This window comes from Henckelia pumila, chromosome 1 (assembly GCF_033568475.1).
Source record: "Henckelia pumila isolate YLH828 chromosome 1, ASM3356847v2, whole genome shotgun sequence".
NCBI classification, from domain to species: domain Eukaryota; kingdom Viridiplantae; phylum Streptophyta; class Magnoliopsida; order Lamiales; family Gesneriaceae; genus Henckelia; species Henckelia pumila.
The window spans coordinates 143,747,295-143,765,781 of record NC_133120.1 but is presented as its reverse complement, the minus strand read 5'-3'; the positions used below and the strand labels follow the sequence as shown (position 1 = coordinate 143,765,781).

Genomic DNA, 18,487 nt, shown 5'->3' with positions numbered 1-18,487 from the left:
AAATTTAAACAGGATAAAAATCATTTTTATATATAAAATCTCATTTTACATATAAAATCATATTTTATCTCTTTATCAAATAAAATCATATTTTATCTACAAAATCCAATTTTATGGATAAAATCATATTTTACTCAATATATTCATAAGATCAAATCTTATCATCAATTGTACCAAAAATAATTGATTTCAAAATTCAATTTAAGGATAAAATATTAAAATTTTCCAAAAATTCAAATTTATCCAAAATCAATTTTTAAAGTTTACGGACTCGAACAATTCGATCCGAAATCTCGTGAACCAATCAAAACAATTTTTGACCGGACCAAAAATAAAATTTTAAACACATTAAAATTAATTTTAAATAAAAATTTAATTTTTCCCGCGGGCCGCCCGGGACACTCCCGGGCCGGCCCGCACCCGTGGGCGCGGGCCGGGGCAGCCCGGCTGCCCCTTTAGGGCAGCAACAGTTGCTGCCCTGGCGGCGCCTGGGCGGCGCCGTGCACCGCCCATGGGCGGTGCCGAGCGTCGCCCATGGGCGGCGCCGTGCGCCGCCCTGGGCAGCCCAGCGCTGCCCTGGCGGCGCTGAGCGCCGCCCTGGGCGACGCCGTGCGCCGCCGTGGGCGACGCCGTGCGCCCCCTTTGGGCGGCGCCGTGCGCCGCCCGGGGCAGCAACAATTGCTGCCCCACCGGGCAGCGATCCAATCGCTGCCCGGGTTTTGCCCCGAAAAATTTTTTTTTATTTTTATTTAAAAATATTTATTTTGTTTCCAAAACCGAGACTCAAAATTTTTTGTACAATCGATTAATTTAATCGTTTGATCTGAGCAACCTGGCTCTGATACCACTGTTGGAAAACGCGGCTCTCAGATCAATCACGATTGATACCCGGTGCAGCGGAAGTTTAAAATTTTATTATGGAACAATTCCATAGTGTAGGTATCAACCGTTTAACGATTAAATTATTTGTGTGTGTAAAATTAAATAACTATTATTAAATTTTACCTTCAATCTCGAAGCGAGATTATTGGACACCACACAGATTTCTCTGCGCTTCTTGTATCTCCCTGGAACTGATGAACAAGCTTTCCTTCAATCAGGTCCACGAATAGAGGTTTAATCCCTCTGATAGATTGCACTAGAAAATCTATCAGAAGTTTTCTACGAAGAGAATAAACGAATTTGATTCGCTATTCCAGACTGCAATTCAAAATCACAGACCGGAATTTCTCACGCAGAGAAGGGAGGGGGCGGCCGAATTTGAGAGAGAGGAGGCTAGGGTTTTCGAAAAACCTGTCTCAAATTATGACCTATTGTTTTCAATTTCTGTACTGTAATAACTTATTTATAATGCAGGCCACTAACACCTTAGGGCCCATTAGTCATAAGTTGAGGCCCGACAAGCAAAGCCCGCATGTTCAGAAATTAATATAAAATTCATCGTGACTCCGATTGATAAACCGATTTTACCAATGTGCACAGAAACCATTTCTGCACATTTTAAAGTCAAGATAAATTTTCCTGAATCCGAATTCAGTGGTTTCCAAAAATGTACATCCCTATGTCATTTTAGGAAATCCTACTCCCTTACTCTTATTTAAGAAGTCCAACTTCTTTATTCATTAAATTTAACTCTTTAAATTTAACTATCTCAACGGGGATTAAAAACTCCATTACACTGTGTGACCCTCAATGGTTCAGGGATACAGCTAGCCGTGGGCTCACAACTCCTTGTGACTCGGAACAACGATTTCCGACTTGCCCAACGAATCATGGTAAAGCGCCTAGCAACATCGCCCCATGATTCCCTAGGTATCACTGATAGTGCCTACAAGAACCAGTAGATTTTGGTTCGCGTACAGTACGGTCCCTTCATCCATATATCCCGATCGAATCAACAAACCATTGGTATATCGAGATTCGCTCAAGATTCGATAACTATGCAATACATCTTGAAGATCAAATTAGTGACATCGCATGTGCTACTAAGAAACCATTTCTTAAATCACATCAAGTACTCTGGCCAGAGATTCGTCACACTAATATCTCCTCAGATCGCATAGGATATCCACACTCGCAAGTATGTGGTGAATCCTTGACAACAATGCATCGACTCCTATATGTGTTGTAACTGTACCCAATCCCGACACCTGATGACCCCCATAGAGTCGGTAAACGAGTCAAAGCACAGTACTAGCATATAGAGTCTCCATGATGTTTCAAGTAGTAAGGACTAATGGTGTACAACCAAAACCGCGGACTTTATCCACTCGATAAGTGATAACCACTTGGAAAGTCCGGATAGGGTAGTTCGATTATTCATCCTATGAATATCCATTTGCATGTTTCGAACATCTCCATGTTCCCTACCAATGAAACGTGGTACTCCGCATCGCAAATGCTAGTCTCAAACTCGAGCGATCCTTATCCTTATTATCGGACGGCTCAATTGACTAGGAACAGTTTAGAATATACAGTGACTATAAGATGTATTTCATGATAGACATCCCCATGTTCTACCACATCTTACATACACTATAGTATATTCAAGGTCTTTATCAAAACAACAATAGTATATCACAATATAACAATATGAAGAAAGATAAAGTCATTGCCATTAATAAAAGTGTAAATTACATTAAACAAAAGATCGTTTGTACAAAGAGTCATCAAAGCCCATAGCCACAAGTTGGCTCACTGGGCACCCACTCTTTCAAAAACCTAGCCTCCAAAATATTCTCCACAATCTGATAATAATGCTCTAAAAACGAAATTAAAGGTCTACTAGAGGCTAGGAACTAAGATAACAAAATTACCAAAATTAAAATAATGTTTCCGGAATAAGACTCCCGCTTGATCTGCAACATTATGCGGATCGATCGGTAGAAAATTCCAAGTCCACTGTCTTCCAAAATATAAGCACCCGCTCGATCTGCATGATTCTACGGATCGATCGGTAGGACTTTTCCAGAATTTCTTCAGCATTTCTCCATTCCTCCGAGGTTCCATCATAGTCCGCAAAATAAGCGACCTAGCCATAAAAACAAGAATCTCATCATGCAAACACGGAAAAATGCAATACTAACAAAATGTTAAAATAAAACATGCAAACTAATGCAAAACAATGACAAAATGACACTAACAAAAGCAATAAAAACAAAACTATCAGCCTCTCTGATAGAACCCGTACTCTTCCTCCGCCTCCTTGAGCAGCTGCGTGAACAGCGGGTGGTTCACGTACATCACCGGGATAACGAACCGCCGCTGCTTTGCCCCTTGACCCACCGTCACGACAATATAGAGATTTCAGATATGTTACTTTTCACAAGAACGACGATCCTCCATTTTATTTGTCGGCGACCAAGAACAGAAGAGTGAAGAAAGATTTAGGCTTACGCTTTGAAGTTCTCTTGTTTTTTTATTATTTAAATTAAATTCAGGGCTATCCTGGTAAGTAATACTACGTAATCCTTGGCATTGTAGATGGATAATATTAGTCGAAGCAAAAAGAGATGGAAAAGCTGTCAAGGATGAACAGTGCTTTTTAGTCAATCCCAACACCAATCCAAGTACAAAAATTCATACAAACATGGGCTTCCTACCAATCACGGATTTATCCAGCCTACCAAACAGGGCCTAAGAAACAAATTTGAGTTTAAAATTCAAGGTCCAGGTTCCATTTTGGAGGATTTTCGCCAATTTGAAAATTCTTGTGGATGTAGTCTGGAACAGAGGACTTTGGATAATCAAAAGTGGTTTCCTCCAGCACAACATTAGTTGAGGTTAGACGTGGATGACTTGTATGATGTTAATAGCAACAGGTGGAGTGTTAGAGCAGTGATTAGGAATTCAATAGGCTTAGTCCAGACTGCAGCAGCTGGCGTGTTGAAGCATCCAGTTCGATGAAAGGAGCGGAGTTACCCGCAATAAGATATGGTATCAATTTTTTATTAAGACTTGGCCTAAATGATGTATGTATTTTTCTGATTCAAAATTAGCTATCGAAGTCATCACTGGTTCAGACGAAGACTTGGGGCCAAATGGGATTATGGTGATGGAGATTCTATCGATGTTGGAGCTGGATACATTCGTCTCTCCCCAACACATGAAGAGAACGACGAATTTTTAGTAGAATGGTGTAATGGAGAAACTTTATTTTTTTATTAACTCTACTGTACTACAAGACATTTTGAAGTAGACAAAAACTCTTATAAAACGGTCTCAAATGTCATTTTTTTAGACAGGTCTCTTATATGGATTATCAATTAAAAAATATTATATTTTATGCCAAAAGTATTACTTATTATTATAAATATGGATAGGATTGATCCGTCTCACAGATAAAACCTTTTCACAAAATTGTTACTCTCTGAAGTAATATATATTTGTTTTCTAAAAAAAAATTGCATACGCTACATGAGAGAGAGAGGATTATTTGGTTTTAAAAGTTCAACCCTTTTTAAAAAGTATATCTTTACCCGGCACCATGTATTATTTTAGACAAAATTTTATTAACAAAAACAACTCTTGGTGGTGCGGTCGATTTGACAAGTCTACCCTTGAAAAACAGTAGTAATTAACCACTAAACCAACGGCCAGTATAAATATATACACTACTAGGCGCAGTGGACAACTCACCTTTAGGATCCAAAAGTAAGAGAGGAAAAAAGAAAGTGACGAGTAAGGAAAAAAATGGTGAAAGAAGATACAAAAAAGGGTCCCTGGACTGAACAAGAAGATGTTCAGCTTGTGTTTTACGTGAAGTTGTTTGGGGATCGTCGATGGGATTTCATAGCTAATGTTTCAGGTTTGAAGGTGGCGGGAGACAGATCAATATAGGTAAATTTTTGGGCATGGAATTTCGAATTCCAAGGAGCCCAGATGAAAAAAAATATGTAGAGAGATTAAATACCCTAAAATTTCATTTGATTCTCAGGTCTGAAAAGAACTGGGAAAAGTTGCAGGTTGCGTTGGGTTAATTATCTGAATCCTGGGCTGAAAAGGGGGAAGATGACACCCAATGAAGAGAAACTTGTTCTTGAGCTTCATAAGAAATGGGGAAACAGGTTCTTAATGATTTTCTGTTTTGTAATTGATTAGGGTTTCTCTCTGCTATTTTAATGGCCCCTGATTTGCTGGTTTATGTATTGGATTTTTCTTGATTTATAGCTTGTTTTTATGGGTTGTTGTATTATTGCGATAATCTTGTGTGCGTCTCTGAGAAAGGTGGCTGATGATATATTTTCTGAACATTTTATGTTGTAACATTTCTGGTTTAAGTTCTTGGTTCATATTTTATTTGCCGCTGTTGTGAATTTCTTGCTTAGATATTTGTCATGTCTTCTTATCAATCATTTTTTCATGTTATTGGTTTTCGAGTTATGCTTTTGGTTAATCTTCTATTGTGGTTTAGATGGAGTTAAATATTGATTGTTAAATTTTCTGAACATATCATGTTACTATATTTCTGGTTTCTGGTTCTAATATACTTGATTTTGATGGAAAGTTTGCATAGATAGAGTTTAATATCAATTTTCATGGTTTTTGATTATTTTGGATTTGGATGTTATCTGTTTTCAGGTTAATTTAAGGTTCTTCTATATGTTATCAATAGAAATTTCTTGTCTACATAGATTCTAACACCATTTTTCTAATATTCTCTTTAAATCTGTCATGTTGCCGGCATGTCTCGCTAAGTTTAAGGTTTTATTTGTTACTAATTGAAATTTCTTGTGTATATATAGTCTAACACTGTTTCTAACATTTTCCTAAACGTAGTCATGTTGCAGGTTTTTCGTGTTAAGTTTCTATTAGTTACAAATAGAAATTAATGACGTTGATGGAGTTTTTCATTCTTTCTATTTTTCTCTAAATTTGTCATATTGCTGGCTTTAGAGTCAAGTTTCCGATTCGTCTATCCGTCCTATTATCTCCATGTGATGTGTGTCTAATAATTATTTCAGGTGGTCAAGAATTGCTCGAAAATTGCCTGGTCGCACTGACAATGAAATTAAGAACTATTGGAGGACTCACTTGAGAAAAGAGGCTCAAGAAAAGAAGAAAAAGGGAATGTCTTCATATTCATCTTCATCATCTTCCAACTCTTCCTCATCCTCCTCTGGATCCAAGAGCCCCACCGTCGAGCCTACCCCAGTTACTGAGAATACGGAATGCAGCTTTCACGACACAGGGGGACTCGATTTTCTTGTTGACATGAGCAAAAAGAAGATAGGCTTAGAGATAGAAGATGGCTCCAACACTATGGATGAAATATTCAGTTATCTTGATTTTAAAGAAGGAAATTGCAATCTTCCATACCAAACTATGGCCTCTCCAATATGGGATTATTTCCCAAATGACTCTTTGTGGGCTATGGACGAAGAAGGAAACAAAATGTTTATGCAGCCTATGGGTGATCTCTTTCATTCTTTCCCTTTTTGCAACAATATGATAGCCTAACAACAGTTGATTTATTGACGATATTTGTTCATAGAGATTAGGCATAATAAAGGAACTAAATGGTGTTCTACTTCTGTATAGCTCTAGAACTCGTATAGCAGCTTGTTTGAGGGTGGTTGGTTCATCACTAGTTTAATGTCAGCAAATCATCTGTAACCAGTCAGTCATGTATTGTAATTTTGTATTAATATCAGGGAGAGTGCTTTCTTTGTCAAATGTATATGTACTGTATATATGTGTTATATGCTCCATGTGAAATTGCTGTTCAACCACAAGGCGAATTCCCTTCGGTGGCTTCGATTGGTTGGGTCTCTCAAGTTTTATGAGGGGATCGTATCCGACCAAAGGGATCCAATGGTCGTGGTTTGTCCACACGATAGACAAAAGCCAATGTAAAAGGAATTCTTGGTATTGGTAGTGGTATGGGGTGAGTTATTTTGTTTTTTGTGGACTTAAATTAGTAAGTATAGTTTAGTGTATTATGTCCCCATTTACATATTAAAATAAGGGTTAATTGTCAATCACTCCCTAAACCATTTTTCAACTTATTTATAAATACCTACCCACTTAAAACTTAATTTTTACTCCTTGGAAAGAGAAAACTTTGTTTAAAAATACTCATGCTACCCTTCTCTATTAACATCCTCATAAACCAAGAACCAAAATACTAAAAAAAAAATGTGAGAATGAAAATTAAAAATAAAACTAATTCAAATAGTATATATATAAAAATTCAAATTAAAATTAAAATCAAAGAACATAAATCATATCATATACATGCTTATGTTGATACAGGAGCAAGTATGTGTTTAGGAAGCAAACATATACTTCCAAATCATTATTGGAAGAAATACGATAAATGATTAAAAGTTCGAATAGGAGATGGATCAATAATCATGCTTGAGCAGAAAAATTAAAAATAGAAATTGAGGAAACAAAATTTGTAATACCCATTATATACCAAATAGAATCAAGAATGGACATTATAATAGGAAATAACTTTTTAAGACAATATCTTCCTTTTACACAATTTGAAGATCACATAACTTTAAACAAAGGATCATCAATTATTTACATTCCTAAAATACGAATAACATTTCGTGTAGGAAATGAAGGATTTACAAAAAACTTTCATAAACGAAATACAAATCCAATAAAACTAAAAATAGAAAATATTTTAGCGATTAATCCTGAAAAATAAATCATGAAGAAATTTCATGATATTTGTTCTGAAAATCCTCAGGACAAAATTAAAAAAAAAAACAATTCATTGCTTCAATAAAACTTAAAGACCCTAATATCACAATTCGTGAAGCACCAAGAAGATGCAACATGGATGCTGTAAAAATATTTGAAAAAAGGTTCAAGAATTACTAAAACTTAATATAATCATCTCTAGTAAGATTCCACACTCCTCACCAGCCTTTTATGTTAGTAAGAAAGATACTGATAAGAAAAGAATGGTAATTGATTATCAAAAAATGAATAAAGCAACAATTATGGATGAATATTACATCTCAAACAAGAATGATTTATTATCTTATATAGGAGGAATGAAATTTTTTCCAGTTTAGATTGTAAATCAGGATTCTGGCAAATTCAGCTAGAACCACAAACACAATTACTCACAACATTGAGTTGTCCAAAAGGACAATATCAATGAACTATACTACCTTTCGAACTTAAACAAGCACCATGTATCTTTCAAAGATATATGGATGAATCTTTTAAACCTTATGTAGATTTTTGTTGTGTTTACATAGATGACCTATTAATTTACTCAAAAACATTAGATCAACATTATAAAGACCTCATAACAGTATTAGATATTTGTCATAAATATGGAATTATACTTTCTGAAAAGAAAGCACAGTTATTTAAAACAAAAATAAATTATTTAGGATTACAAATAGAAAATGAAAACATTGTTTACAACAACATATACTTAAAAAAATTCATGATTTTCCTAGTGAAATCAAATATAAAGATCAATTACGAAGATTTTTAGGATTATTAACTTATTCTGGAAATTACATTAAGAAACTTGCAGAAATCAAAAAACCTCTTCAGGCAAAACTTAAACAGGATTATAAATGGAAATGGTCTAAAGAAGATACTAATTATATTGACACTGTTAAAAAGAAAATAATTAGTAATTTTTTTGAGTTATATTTTCCTTCCAATAAAGACATAATAATAATTGAAACAGACGCTTCAGATAAATATTGGGGAGCATGTTTAAAAGCCCATACAGGAGAAAGAAATTTAGAAGAACTTACTAAAACAGCTATTAGGAATAATGAAGAATTATGTAATTATACATCAGGAACTTTTCAAGGTGCACAACTAAATTATCATTCAAATGAAAAGGAATTATTAGCCTTAATATTTACAATTAGAACTTATGAAATTTATCTTATCTCTAAACCATGTTTAGTAAGAACATATAATATGAATTTAACATATTTCAAGACAAGGAAAATATCAAGAAATGCAGGGAGAAATGCAGCAAGGTTAATTAGATGGCAATTGGAATTGAACCATTATCAGTTCGAGATTCAGCATGTCAAAGAAACGGATAATTCATTACCCGATGCATTAACCAGAGAACTTCATCCAAATTATACTATCTGTAGTAATGGAATAACAAAGGAGATCCTAAGTGATCCATAAAATGACTGCGAGTCATCCAAACATGCCTTAGCAAGCATGGGGAATATAAACTGATGAAATGAGATTTATATTTAGAAACATGAATTATTTTATGGCTTAAAGTCATCCGAACATGCCTCAGAAAGCATGGTGAATATACATTGATGAAATGAGATTTATATTCAGAAACAAGAACTACTCTATGAGTAAAATAATCATTCCCATAAAGATTGGTTCAATTCTTGCAAAAGAATTCATAAATGCAATGATACGCATAATAAAACTATCTGAATTACTCACGATAAAGAGTTAAATTTCTAACCATTTATATATGTATATATGTTTTCTTGTGCAGGATGGACAAACTAAATCAATTAGAAGAACAATTGATTGACATAGATGAAGAAATCCAGATTCTTCAACAACAAAAAAATAATATAAATGGAAAATTCAGAGGATAAAAGAAAAGATTACAACCTCATCATCATCTTCCTCACCGAGAACACCAAATAAGATAGCAACTCTATTTGATAAAATAATGGAGATGAATGAGAAACAGTCAGTGGTCACAGCCAACACTGACAACAAAGAAAAAGAAAAGAAAAAAGAATCGGTGGTCACAGCCAACACCGAGAAAAATGAAAAAGAAGAAAGGACGTTTAAAAGCGCCCTTGAAACAAGAGAAAGAAAGATGGTCAATCTACGACAACAAAAACCCATTTTTGAAAAAAACAAATTTTCCAGAAAAACTCAAGACTGAATTCTTAGAAACACTAAACTATTTGAGAATAGCCAAACCATCTGCAGGAACTTGGCTACAAACTCGTGACACACAAAGCATATCAAGAGCAAGAACACTGCAGGGTGCTCCAGTGCCTGAAGTCGCAAGATTCTTTTCAAATGGATTATTAAGTGGATTAGAAGTTAGACCCAATAATCAAGAGATAGAACTATTTCCATATCAATTGAGAAATAGTATCATCCAGTTCAAGAAAGCAGTCTTCAAAGACGATCCAGTGTTAACATTGAGTATTCATTCAACCCTTTCAGATTGGGAAAATGACAAATTCTATCAGCCGATGATATACATTCAATGTCGAAGAAATAAAGACGAATTCTTATTTGAAGGATCAAACGAAGAGAAACCATTAATGGATATCTCAACACTTTCTGAGATAAGAATAAAGACATTGATTGACATGATCTCAAAGATAGAAAATATTGATGGAAATTCAAAGGTTAAAATAAATTTTGCAACTAGTAAAATTTTATTAACCACTGGACACAAGAAGACAATCCAAAAAAAAGATCAAGTCATGTTAGCTCAATTCAAAGCTCCAATATATGAAGCAAGAGTTGACATGACCATAGAAACTCAACAAATGCTATGTCAAAGACTAAGAACAATAATTTCCACTCACAAATGTGTACATTGCCAACCAATTCAGACAGAAGAAGCAGATGTCAAAGAAGACAAACCAATAATGAAATGGTGCGAATGTGCCATTGATTCAGATAGTGACACAATGTAAAAACAAATGAAATCGTGGACCACACCACATGTGAAAGGCATCCACTCAGATGTAAAATGATTTGTTTTCCATTATGTAGTGTCAGGTGGTCCCCCTCTTTTCTTTATTTTAATTCTATAAGCATTTCTCCACGCCTATAAAAGGAGGTGTTTGTGTTGTAAATGAACAAGTGAAGTTTGAATATCTCTCTCTCTTCTTAAGTTTCTTACAATCTGGTTCATAAAAGACGTGTGAAAACTATCAGAAAATAAGAAACATAAAATCAGAAACAAAATTAAGCCTGATGACTAATAACTAAGAAAGCAGGGCAAAAGAAGTGACAAGGCTGGAAGCCGATAATTAAAGATTCATGGTTAGAGTAAACCTGAAGATCTAAAAAGCAAGTAACATTCGATCAGGAGATCTTTAAGGGAAAGCAAAGATTTGGCCTCTGCTCAAAATCAAGAATCAATCAATTAAGGTAACCTTCTTGAACCTCCTGCTGCCCTTAATTTAAAAATTATTCAAAACTCTATCATGCCTGGAATGACTCTGAAGCAAGAAGTACTCATATTAAATAAAAAGTTTCGAGATCTGCGAAATAAAATTCAAAATATAGAAAATACAGATCCACTATACATTCAGATCTATAAAGAAATGAATAAAATAAATCAATGATTATTCATTGTCGAAACATATGTAATTGTTCGATTTGGTGAACATAGCATAAATGAGATATATAATGAAATCGATAATGAAAATAATAATTAAAGAAATATTCAAAATATACTAATCATGTCATCATCCTTTATAAGAAATGGAGGATTTATAATTAAAATTGGTTTGAAACAGAGGCTGATCATGAATATGATACATTTCATGAATATCATATAAATAATTCTGATTTAACTATATTCGAATCAGTTTATCAACTAAAAATTGTAATAGTAATGAATGAATGGAATCAAATTGAGATTAAATCATTTATCTGTTACAAATGAATCAGAACTATAAATCGATGTGTAAACTAATGCTAATAAATAAGAAGAGTTCCGCAACCAATGGAATCAAATTGGGATTAAATCATTTATCTGTTACAAATTAATCAGAACTATAAATCGATGTGTAAACTAATGCTAATAAATAAGAAGAGTTCCGCAACCTGATATCAGAGAAGTTAAATAAAGCAGATTATTAATGTCTGGATTAACTTTAGATATTGAGATTAAAAATTTATTTGATAAAATAATCTTACTAAAAGATTTACGTCAAATATATCAATTATGGAATAAAATAAAAGATCTCCAAACCTTTTATTTCAAAAATCATAAAAAAGAACATTTTTCAAGAAACTGGAAAATGATAATTCAAATTTATGAAAATGATGAATTGAAGACATAACAATCTGTTATGTATAAAAATAAGCTTTGTTATAGAAACCCGATCAACAAAAATAAAATAGTAAAATCTAACAATTTTTACTAAATGGAAAATGTATGAAAATACAAAAACAAATATCTTTAATTTATATTTTCAAAATATAAATTTTGATATAGAAAATTGTGAAAACAATTTGAAACATCTCAAGAATTGTCAATCTTCAATTGATAATTTCGAAGATTTCCAAAATTTATTAGAACAAATAAATTCAACAAAAAGGATTTTAACAGCATTAAGAAAATTAAGAAGTTCTATTATCTGTTAAAATGACAGAAATGACCATTTCAAATCAAAACATTCAGATTGATGAATCTGAAGAACATCAAGAGTATAATTTGAATATTGTATTCAATCAAATTAAGTTTGCTGTAATATAGAAAATAGGATTTTCTACTTCAAAAACAAATTTAATAAATCAACCTGGAATGCTAAGTAAAATTTCAAATCTTCTTAATCCCAGAAAAAATTTAATTTATTATTCGATACGAACAAAATAACGATCATGTAAAATAAATAATGAATTGAGGTCTAATACACTAAAGTTATTAACAACTCAAGATATTGATACCATCATGGCAAAAGTAGTGAAAAAGAAAGCTCTGAACTAAAATATGTTCATATCGGAGGAATGAAAATAATCGTATCAGCTCACTAACGAGAAGGATACACCAATTGAAATCACAGTTCGTGACAAAAGGATACGTAATCTTGAGGATTCAATCCTTGGGAAAATTATAGGAAACTTATGTTACAAAAAGATGAAATTTTGTATTTATCCACAATACAATATATCTCTTTTTGATAAAAACATAAATATTGTTTTAACACTAGATTATTGTTTTTGTAGAAATAATCTTATGTTAACAGGAAACCATCCAATCAATATAAACTATGTTGTCGGTTTATCAATGAGTAATAATTCTCAAATAGGAATAATTTCAACGAAACCAACCATTTTTGTTGAAAGAATGTTTGAAAATATTACAAGAATTGAACATTCCCGAAAGGCATTTATTGAAGAAATAAATTCCTGTAAAAATGGAGTTCAGATGACCTCCAAATGACAAAACATTCTTTTCCAAGAAGATCATTATCATTTGCTAGAAATGATGAAGATATTCTTGAAAAGATTGGAACCATGAATCAAAATATCCTTAAAATTAAAAAGCCATTGTTACTGAATCAACCTCATAATGACATCCTTAACAAAATTAGAAAAAGATCTAGGAGAATTAGAGGATAAAATTGAAAATACCAATTTAACAATACAAGAATTAGAAAAAAATTTCAAAGAATATATTGATTTAGCTACGACCAGATTAATAATAGAAAAAAAAACATAGTAATGAAATATTAAACTATCTTAAGGAAGTTCTTTCAATAGATAAAGGAAAAAGAAAACTGGAAGAAGATCCACCATTCAAAATTGAATCATGGTATAGAAATCCCCTTATTTATGGAAAAACTAAGTATAGAGATTTTTAGTGAAATAGATCAATCTGATTATGAGCGAATAGGAATAAATACAGAAGAATTGTATCATTCTCATCAAGAAACATAACAATATAGAAATATGGATATCTCAGAACCAGAATCAGAAGATGATTCTAGGCCACGATTAACTCTACGAATGAATGTAGGTAGTAGTAGTGGCACAAAAAATGAAGGATACAAATATAATAAAGACCAATATTTTGGAACATATAAAGATGTTAGAGATATTCTTAGAGAATTAAAAACTTCAGGATTTGTAAAACAAAACATTCTAGATTGAGTAACACTCCTATGAGACGGTCTCATCCGTGAGACGGGTCAACCCTACCCATATTTATAATAATAAGTAATACTTTTGGCATAAAATGTAATACTTTTTAATGGATAACCCATATAAGAGACCCGTCTAAAAAAAATGACTCTTGAGACCGTCTTATAGAAGTTTTTGTCTTCTAGATTTAGGATGTTCTACTACTAAGGAAAGAAAATCAAAGATAGATCATTGGGCAAATGAACTATCAGTACAAATCCAATTAACACCACTATTAGATAAAAGTGAGAACATCCAAGTATTAACCCATGGAATGATAAAAATGACATTGGTAGGAGCAGTAAGAACTTGGGCTGAAAACCTGGTAATTACTAATTTACCACAAGGAATGACAGGACATTGATATTTTAAACTATTTGTTGATGCCTTGTACCAAGAATTTTTAGGAGTTTCTAATAAAGACGCTAATTTAGTAGCCAAAAACATAGAACAAAATAGAGCAATTTATTCTGGATAATATAAAATTATGCAATTTATGTTATCTAGAAGAATTTATATGTGATTATGAAACAAACTATTATCAGTTAATAGATGCTGATAAAAAATAACATTATATATTAAGTATTTTTAATAAAATACATAATATACCAATAAATAGTAAAAATGAATTCTTAAATAGTGCTTATGCCAAAACACTAGGAGAAGCTATTAAATTTATTAAAGATATTATAACAAAGAAATGTCATGAAGTAACATTAAATAAAAGAATATCCAAATCTTACAAACAAAACAATAAAATTTTTTGTGACAAAATGAAATTCACAGTAAAAGAATACGGTTGTAAAACAAACATGTCACACAAACATTTAAAACGACAGAAACGAAATAAATTTAATAAACCTTATAAATCTTTTAATAGGAAATTTATTCCCTATAAGAAAAAGAAATTTAAAAGAAATTTTTTCAGAAAACCTTATAAAAGAAAATTTTATAAAAAATATTGATAATAAAAAACCACCTTGCCCAAAAGGTAAAGAAAAAAATTGCACATGTTGGTTGTGCAATGAAGAAGGTCATTATGCAAATGAGTGTCCAAAACGAAATGAAAAGAAAAACAAAGTTATACTTTTAGAAGAATTATACACTCTTGGATTTTATCCAGTAGAAACAGTTGAATCTTAATCAGATGATGAAAATATTTATTACCTTAACGAATCAAGTGAATCAGATTTTGAATCCGATTCTACATCTGAAAATTTCAAAAATAATAATGCTTTCGGATAAGACAAGAGCATTTTTGGAAAATTCAAGTCTAGGTACTAAACTCAAACTTTTGTTTGGATTGAGTACCTATTTCCAAGTTGCCCTTAAAATAAAACCATTAATTATATAATTTTAGTGCCACAATTTAAAAATACTTCTTGGTTACTAATGTAGGATATGTTCTTTTGTAAATCACCTCAAGAAGTTTTGGAGTAGTTAATGAGCATTCTTGTGAATCCATCAACATTAGATTCGGGACGAAGCAACTCGAAATCATAAAATTAAAATTCTTTATACATATATTGATCATCGATCAGCACACACAAGTCCTAACATGATTTTGTATTTTTGGTTTTAGAAATCAGTATTTTAAATTTATATATGTTGAAAATATTTTTTTTATATATATATATATATATTAGAGTTGAATGTTGAATATTGAGTTGTAAAATGTTGAAAATTAGTGTGTGATGATGTAGATGATGATATATTAATTCTTGGACTAATCTCCAAATGAGATCCATAAATAGGTCTCTCCATTAATTGTGAAGAAATAAACAATTGAGTTGAGAGAAAAATATTATAAAGTGTAGAGTTTGATATATTTTGAGTTTTGGAGTTTTTAATTTTTACCATAAATTTTTACTTTTTCACAACACGTTATCAGCACGATCGCTCGAAGGTTCTCTATAATTTTCGATGCTCCAAAATACAAGAAGAAGTCAAAAATATTCAACAAGTAAAAATATTCATTTTTACTATTTATATATTTTTATTGTGTATATATTAATATATAATTTCATGTTATTATATAAAAGGCTGTCTATGACACCGATATTATAATAACGTGATATGATATATATTTATTATGTATATATACTAACTATATTTGTATAATTTCACAATATTATATAAAAAGCTGTCTATGACACCGATCTTATAATAATGTGATATGATATATTATACCTGACTTTATACTAACTATATTTGTATAATTTCACAATATTATATAAAAGATTGTCTGTGACACCGATCTTATAATAATGTGATATGATATACTATACCTTACTTTATACTAATTATATTTGTATAATTTCACAATATTATATAAAAGGCTGTCTGTGACAACGATCTTATAATAATGTGATATGATATACTATACCTGACTTTATACTAATTATATTTGTATAATTTCATGATATTATATAAAAGGATGTCTACGGCACCGACTTTATAATAATGTGATATGATATACATAATTATTTAATTATGATTATCATTATATGCATCGCATGATTATCACAAATTTTTATTCAACACGTAGTCATTTTTTTCTTACCCCAACGGTCACAAACTGTCATAACGACTACTTTTTTGCCTATAAATATGATCACTCAAACTCATTTTCAATCACATCAAAATTCACTTTTTTTCTAAATTATTTCTTCTCGTTTTTTCAAAGATGAAGATGATGGCATTTCTAAGGCTATTTTTCATAACAATTATGATCATCATGCATGCTCACGAGTCTTGTACTCACCGGCGATTATCCACCGCACACTTTTCATCTATTTTTAAACATACTTGTACTCGTCGTTTATCCATTATTTGTATTATCATATTAATGGAAATTTACTAATAAAATGTATTGTTATTTTTCTAGTACCACCATGTCAAATTTGGCAAAGATTGAATTCGTTGCGCTCGATATCACTGGAAAGAATTATATGCCATGGACTCTCGATGTAGAGATGCATCTTGAGTCATTGGGTCTAAGTGATACCATCAAAGAAATTAATATATCAACCTCGCAAGATAAAGCAAAGGCAATGATTTTCTTACGCCGACATCTTGATTAAGGGTTGAGTATCTCACAGAAAAAGACCCAATGATTTTATGGAAAGGGTTGAAAGAAAGATTTGAGCATATAAGGGAAGTGATACTTCCGACCGCCCGTGATGAATGGAATACGTTGAGATTCCAAGACTTTAAAAAAGTCAGTGATTATAATTCTGCGATGTATCGAATAGTCTCGCAATTAAAATTCTGTGGACTTGAAGTCACAAAGATGGAAATGCTAGAGAAAACATTTTTCACTTTTCACGCATCAAATATAACTCTACAGCAACAGTATATAGTGCATGGTTTTACGATATATTCTGAACTCATTGCATGTCTTCTTGTGGCGGAAAAGAACAACGAATTGTTAATAAGAAATCATCAATCCCGACCCACTGGATCAACAACATTTCCTGAAGCAAATGTCGTAATGAAAAATGAAAACCAAAATCAAAGGCATAAACAAGATTTTGGTCGTGGGCTAGGACAAGGACGAGGACGAGGACGTGGGCGTTGTCGTGGACGTAGAAATGATCACGGTCGTGGTCGAGGTCGTGGATATAATCGAGATAGTTACTTCAATAACTCATCTCAAAAGAACGTCATAAATCACCCACCAAAAAGACAGCATGAAAACATGAGTGAAAATGAAAATGACTCAAAACGAACTGAGAGTGTTTGTTATAGATGTGGCACTCTGGGACATTGGTCACGTACTTGTCAAGCCCCTGAGCACCTTTGTAAGCTCTATAAAGAATCGATAAAGGGAAAAGGAAAAGAGACCAATTTTGTTGAAAATAGTGACCATTTAATTGGTTCAACTAGTTTCAATGCTGCAGATTTTTTGAATGATTTCGAAGACATTGATTAAAATATTGGTGGGACTAGATTGTAACAAATTTGTATTTTTCATGCATTCTTGTATTATAAAGCATGTTATATTTTGCATTTGTATTGTACTTAATTTTTATTTATTTCATTTTTTTGAAGTTTGATATGGAAAAGGCTATGAGCAAACATGGAAATAATATCATGGAAATTTGCATACCGGATAGTGGTATAACGCACACTATTTTGCGAGATGAAAGATATTTCTTGGAAATAAAACCAACAAAAACAATGGTGAATACAATATCAGGTCCTGTAGACTTGATTGAAGGTTTTGGTAAAGCACAATTTTTGTTACCAAATGGTACAAAATATCTGATAAATGATGTTTTATATTCACCATAATCGAAAAGAAATTTGTTGAGTTTTAATGACATATATTCTCATGGATATGATACTGAGACAATAACTGATGAAAATTAGAAATATATTTGTCTTACCACATATAAATCAGGAAAGAAATATGTGGTTGAAAAATTATCAATGCTCCCTACTGGATTGCATTATACACATATAAGGCCAATCGAATCAAATATGGTGGTTAATAATTCTTCAATATTAACCAATTGGCATGATCGATTGGGACATCCTGTTTAATAATGATGCGAAGAATTATTGAAAATACACATGGTCATCCATTAAAAGACCAAAAGATATTTTAGAATAATAA

The 18,487-nt window shown here is 32.1% G+C and overlaps 1 protein-coding gene across 1 annotated transcript; it reads left to right on the top strand.

The window, feature by feature from the left end:
* The first annotated feature begins 4,652 nt into the window (after nucleotides 1-4,652).
* LOC140874596 (transcription factor MYB48-like) lies at nucleotides 4,653-6,696 on the top strand. The gene is made up of 3 exons (XM_073277911.1): nucleotides 4,653-4,807; nucleotides 4,937-5,066; nucleotides 5,964-6,696. The coding sequence occupies exons 1-3, from the start codon at nucleotides 4,693-4,695 to the stop codon at nucleotides 6,457-6,459; spliced, it is 741 nt and encodes a 246-aa protein (XP_073134012.1). The 5' UTR covers nucleotides 4,653-4,692; the 3' UTR covers nucleotides 6,460-6,696.
* The last annotated feature ends 11,791 nt before the right edge of the window (nucleotides 6,697-18,487 follow it).

What these genes read in the sequence shown, in the direction of transcription:
- LOC140874596 (XM_073277911.1), top strand. Translation starts at nt 4,693, where the DNA reads ATGGTGAAAGAAGATACAAAAAAGGGTCCCTGGACTGAACAAGAAGAT. An exon ending in TTTCATAGCTAATGTTTCAG is followed by an intron (nt 4,808 to 4,936) that starts GTTTGAAGGTGG and finishes TTTGATTCTCAG; the next exon opens with GTCTGAAAAGAACTGGGAAA. An exon ending in CATAAGAAATGGGGAAACAG is followed by an intron (nt 5,067 to 5,963) that starts GTTCTTAATGAT and finishes TAATTATTTCAG; the next exon opens with GTGGTCAAGAATTGCTCGAA.